The sequence below is a fragment of the Branchiostoma floridae genome, chromosome 7 (genome assembly GCF_000003815.2).
Source record: "Branchiostoma floridae strain S238N-H82 chromosome 7, Bfl_VNyyK, whole genome shotgun sequence".
NCBI lineage: Eukaryota > Metazoa > Chordata > Leptocardii > Amphioxiformes > Branchiostomatidae > Branchiostoma > Branchiostoma floridae.
The window spans coordinates 11114362-11120288 of NC_049985.1; the positions used below are offsets into that span (position 1 = coordinate 11114362).

The following is a 5927-nucleotide window of genomic DNA, read 5'->3' on the forward strand; positions in this document are numbered from 1 at the left end:
CGATAATGGCATGCAGACAGTATTCAAGGCGACTCATCATGACATCCCAAAGTGTTGGCATGCTGTCCTTTTTTGGTACACAGTAACTCTGTATTGTCGTCTTTCCCCCAACCAACAGGTTTCTGGACAAAATCATTCTGCAAGATCTTAGCGATGGCGGGGGGTACTCTTTCCTGTGCCAGAGGTAATGAAAACTGACTGATGCAACACATACATGTAATGTACATGAGATGATAACTTTCTACTGTAGTTCCCAGTGTCTTTGTTTTTCTTTTTTGCTTTGCAAAACAATTTGTGTTGTACCTGACAGATGGTTAGCTGTGGAAGAAGGTGATGGAAGGGTAGACTGCTTGCTCTCGTCAGCCACCGACAAACAAATATCAACCCTTAGCCAAGTCTTCAGTTCACAGACATCCAAGGTGCTCACTTGATACATTTTCTGGGGTTCAAATTTACCAAAAATATATCTATAAGAACCTGAAATGATAATTCATAATTATGTTTGGATTAAAAACGTTTTGCTATGCTTGAGACATTTGCGTATTTTTTTTTTAGTTTTTACGCCTGGTGAAAATATCACTTAATTCATCTGAAACACATCTAACTAATAAAAGTACTATATAATCAAGTCTCCCAAGTACATGTACACGTTTAGTCTTGTGGCAAAGTCTTTCAGATATTTGATATTGCCAACAATAAATTTAAACTCACCGACCATTTCTGTATCATATGATGTAATCCGTACAGTAACACCTTATTCTGTGTCCCAAAGGCCTTCAATGATGGCCACCTGTGGTGCTCAGTGGTGGGACGGCCTGCCTACAGCCCCTTCACCCGTGTCCAGCGCGTGTCCTGCTGCCTGTCATTGCTGCTCTGCACCATGGTCACCAACATCATGTTCTTTGGCCGGGAAGCTGACTTCAGCAAACCTCCTCCAGTCGACATCCTTGGTTTTAAAGTGCAGATCCCGATATCATGGGCTCAGGTATCAGTCTTGTCTATTACGTCCTAAAAGAGGCGGCCGCTTCCTTCGTAGTATATGATGTGTATTTCTAAATAAAGACCTTTTGGTCGATCTTGACTCGTCTACGTAAAAAAAGCTTTTACTGAAATGTGTGATTTATAACGTATTGATTTCACACTTTTTGCAGCTCATGATCGGCGTACAAAGTTGCCTCATCATTTTCCCCATCAACCTTGTCATAGTGGAGATATTCCGCCATGTTGCATCTCCCCCAGAGAAGAAAGCCAAAGATCAAAATATTTCAAGTGGTGGGTAGACAAAATGTATATCTTATTATTATAACATCAAGTATGGAATTGTTGATTACAGACATATAGATATGATACATATTCACAACGTATTGCATGATTGGAACTCTATGATGTAGAGGACGGGTGGAAACATTGAATTTTTTAGATGTGCAATGAAGTCACGGTCATCCGTGATGGCTGATGCCTGTTTCTTGGAGATTTAAAAAAAAAAGGAACTTTCTAGGGTTCCCATTGCCCTCACAGCGCATTTAAACTCATAATACTAGTACCCTTCTTCTATAAAGATTCTTCAACGTCTTCGGATGTCATTGATGTTGAAGAGATCGAGCTTCAAAAGGTTGACAAGGCCTGGGACTTTTACAGGCAACCATACAGCGGTAGGTGGTCATTTTCATGTACGACTCGTTGGGTTGATTGATGGAGATTGCTTTCTAAATTTTTGCCCTCGTCATAACTATTCATTCCTGGACGTTGGATGATAAAAAGAAGTTTCTTTCTCTTCCAGATAACAAGATGGCTGAGGACAAGAGAAAAGGATGGATTCTTCCGTGGTGGTGCGTTTTCATAGGTGAGATAGCTTATAGAAAAGACAATTGGAATATGTAAACTATGATAGATCTTTACGTACGTTATCATTTAACGCAAGTATTATTACTGTAACAGTGGCGGTTTGTATACGTAGCTCATACAGAAGTGAGCCAACTACACAATGCAGAGACTGCATGCCATTCTCTACAGAACTGTGTTGCAGTGTTGATGTGTACTGGTCAGAACTGACCGATACCATAGAGAGGGAATATATATTTATGATGGATGGATTGATGCTTCCTCATCTTCAATATGTGTCACTGTAAATAAGAACAAATGTGTAACTTTCCATCTGCGTTTGTCTCCGCTAGCCTGGTTCCTGGTTTTTGCCAGCTGTTTCCTTTCTGCCCTGTTCACCATCCTGTACGGGCAAGAGTACGGCCGGGAGAAGGCTGAAGCCTGGCTCTTCATCTTCTTCACGTCCTTCTTCACGGATCTCCTCATCCTGCAGCCCGTGAAGGTGGTTCTGCTGGCAATCGGGCTTACACTTGTGCTGAGGGTAAGTCACACTGGTGCTGAGGGTAGGATCTTGCAGATTACTTCGTGATATCAAAGTACATTTGAAGTGATCTACGGTACAATAATCTGTTGATAGAGTACTGAATGAAGCTTGGCAATGGCAAAGTAAACAGTACCCACAAAGGTCTCACATGAGCACTATTTAGATATGAAAAAAATGCAATGTGATATGGTCATATTACGCTATTTCAATCTGGTCTGTTCAAAGTTTGTATAACATTATTGCTCATGACTATTAGAAACCTCATGACGATGCAGAAAACCAGTCGCCAACGCTAGACTACGACGAAGTGTGCGCCTACCTGTCTACCATCAAGGTGGAGTAACCTGAGTTATATGGTCGGGTTTTATTAGAAGTAGATTTAGCCAGTATCGAAACGGAAGGCTCTGTGTTGTTTCAGTCTTACTTGATTGTAATAATTTGCGATGAGCGTCCCTCACTCGCAATACTACATCGCTCAGAGATTGAAAGTCGTTTGTTGCCAAAAATTGCTAGGATTCGACAAAACAGAATAACATGATGCATTTGTGTAATCCGGTTACGCTTCGGGATCGAGAACAAGTTTACAAGTTTCAGTGACCTCAATTGTTATCGGCTGAGAGCCCCTGATGAGGTTTCTAGTGATAAATTTCACCACATCCATCCAACAGGCGACTCCTGTGAAGAAATGCCACGAAGAACCACCGGACTCGACCAAGCTAGCTGAAATGCGGGTCCGCCGTTTTGTCGAGATCAGCATGAAGGGCGCCCTCTACGAGTTTGCGTTTTACTTCCTGTTCGTCCTGGTGTTAGCGGTCATTGCCAACGGACCACGTGACACCGGCATGTTCCACATGACTCAGAATCTTCGGCAAACTATGAACAATGGAGATGATTATTCTTTTAAAAAGGCGAGTGCAACTAATAGAATAGCCACGAGATTATGTCATTACCTGTCTTCAACTTCAAGGTATAAGAAAAAAATATGAAGCAAGCAGTTAACAATTTACCTTGGCTTGAAAACACCTTCATATCTTGTGTCCTTACGAACGACCATAATGTTCACACATTTTTCCAGAAAACATAGACACAGCTTCGCGGGTATTTTGTTTCCAGATTGATGACGATTCGTTTTAAAGCTGATGATATGTATGTACTACGCTGGACATATTGTTCTTGCGATTCTCGATAAATTGTTGTAAACCATATTCTCTTTCGTGGATTTAACAGATAAACGACGTTCAGAGCTTTTGGAACTTTATACGATACACGCTGACTCCTGCGTTATACGGCAACCAGTGGTACAACGGTGACAGCAGGGAACCTGGTGGATTTATGACGGACAAGACGTCATATGTAGTTGGACCTGTCAGACTAAGGCAGCTGAGGGTGGCCAAAGGTAAGCATACACTATCTCTTAACAATAGTTTCCAACAAACACTGTTTAATGACTCAGTTTAAGATGGAAAAGTAATTGATTGTTCATTCACATTTAAACAAAGTCTTCACTGAAAATATGGCCATCATGTTACGTGTGTCTCACATATGTTTTCACAGATAGTTCATGCAAGTTGGCCGAGCCAGTTGAAGGTATCTTCCTGGACTGCACCAATGCGTATTCCTACTTGACCCAAGACAGCAGCAGCTATGGGATGGGTTGGTCGGAGACACCTCACGCAAATGCAAGTTCACTGGTGCAAAATGAAACCAATCCTTGGGTGTACCGTCATTCTGCAGGTACGTCCATTTGATATCATACTTGGTAGGTTGATCTGGGTAGATTACGGCCCTTCAACCGTCAATTTCAGCTAATGATATGACCTTGGTTGAAGTGTGTAGATGGATTGGTTATTTGGTTGGTCGGTCGGCTGGCTGGTTGGTTGCTTGGTTGCTCAGTTGGGTTGGTTGTTGGTCAGTATTCAATTTTGTGTCGCGTGATGATTGTCTTTGGTCCGACTGACTCATTGTCTATATGTGCTATAACAATCCCCTGCTGCTGTCACAGATATCCCAGTAGTAGGAACACACTCCACCTATTGGGATGGGGGCTACTACGTTACACTCGCCAACACCACGCCCACCGCCGTCCTCGCCACCGTGGCACAGCTGGAGCCCAGCGGCTGGATCGATCGGTACACCCGAGCCGTTTTCATCGAGATGACGATCTACAATCCCCACGCCAACCTGTTCTCCGTGCTGAATCTGCTGACTGAGTTTACTACCGTAGGGAACGCCTATCCCCGTGTGGACATCACGACAGTCCGTCTCTACCGCTTCCAGACCATCTGGGCTTGGGTTGTGGTCGGCTTCGAAGGAGTCTTCATCATCTTCACCTTGTACTTCGCTTTCAGGGAATGTGAGTGCACATATCCATCACGTTTTTGGTCCAAGGCTTGTGTATTCAAATCTAATGCACTGATATAAAACTCTTTGAAACATTACAAAACGTCTGGTAGGAGATAAGATACTGAGCATGCAGCTCAAATGTGATTGAACTTTGTCCTCACATTCTGCTTAAATATGATGTTCTACTCCTTTGCTGTATTACAGTGGACTATATCGTGAAGCTACGGAGCTTGTACTTGAAGACGTTCTGGGGCTGTGTAGAGCTGAGTTTGGTGACCCTGTCTCTAGCAGAGGTCGGGGTCATGCTGTACACATTGTACATCGTCCTCGAGTTCCAGTCAAAGCAAGGAACAAACACGGGTAAGTGATGATGTACAAACGTAATTGATGTCACATATAAGGCGATAAACCCACCTGTACAGTAGCAGAGTACAGTGCAGAAGAGTGACACTTAACCTATTCCTCGAAAGTATTTTCAGTACGGAAAGGTAGAATATCATTTGTCGTTGAACAGATAATTAGGAACTCATGAATTTCCAATTTAGTTCCCTAAGAATAGGATTGGTACATTTTCTTCAGGACCAGTTGAGAGAACATTTGAGAAGTACCGCAGGGCTGCGTACTGGGACCAGATCAACACGTACGTGCTGGGCTGCTTGGTTTCTGTGGGAACACTCAAACTGCTGCACCTCCTGCGGTTCAACAAACACGTTGTTCTCGGCGCAGGTAGAAAATGATGTTCTTGTTAAATTTTGTTTTACTACAGCTAGCTTCTTTGATATTTTTATGCGTCGACTGTCTAAGTTTGGTATTGAACTATCTTATTAATGTATTTAGCTGGTTGAAAATCGAGGCTAGTCAATTAAACAGTAGATTGAAAGTTGATTATAAAATCATTTTGTCCGCGGTTTAAAAAAAAGATTAATTCCCTCCTACATGTTCTTTCCAGACACCATAAAGAAGGCAGCCGGGCCACTATCCGGGTTCTTCTTGATTTTTACCCTAGTATTTATCGCTTTTGCGATGTTTGCCGCTCTCGTCTTCTGCACTACGGAGGAAGGATTTTCGCCCTTCGTCGCCACGCTGGAAACGATGCTCACGATCTTGCTGGGAAAGTTCTATGAGATGTCAGACCGGGACAGGATCATGGGACCGCTCTTCACCTTCACGTTCATCACGTTCTTCCAGTGGATCCTTATCACCATGGTTGTTGCTATCC

General features: G+C 42.9%; 1 protein-coding gene across 1 annotated transcript in view; it reads left to right on the forward strand.

The window, feature by feature from the left end:
* LOC118420011 (polycystic kidney disease protein 1-like 2) overlaps window positions 1–5927 on the forward strand; it is a 76448-nt gene that overhangs the window by 54281 nt on the left and 16240 nt on the right. Inside the window, exons 10-23 of the mRNA XM_035826715.1 lie at window positions 311–419; window positions 773–985; window positions 1152–1272; window positions 1560–1652; window positions 1781–1843; window positions 2175–2362; window positions 2622–2699; window positions 3034–3273; window positions 3593–3761; window positions 3920–4099; window positions 4368–4718; window positions 4913–5068; window positions 5288–5434; window positions 5658–5926. Of these exons, the coding sequence (XP_035682608.1) occupies window positions 311–419; window positions 773–985; window positions 1152–1272; window positions 1560–1652; window positions 1781–1843; window positions 2175–2362; window positions 2622–2699; window positions 3034–3273; window positions 3593–3761; window positions 3920–4099; window positions 4368–4718; window positions 4913–5068; window positions 5288–5434; window positions 5658–5926 (2377 nt within the window). The remainder of the gene's footprint in view (window positions 1–310; window positions 420–772; window positions 986–1151; window positions 1273–1559; window positions 1653–1780; window positions 1844–2174; window positions 2363–2621; window positions 2700–3033; window positions 3274–3592; window positions 3762–3919; window positions 4100–4367; window positions 4719–4912; window positions 5069–5287; window positions 5435–5657; window position 5927) is intronic.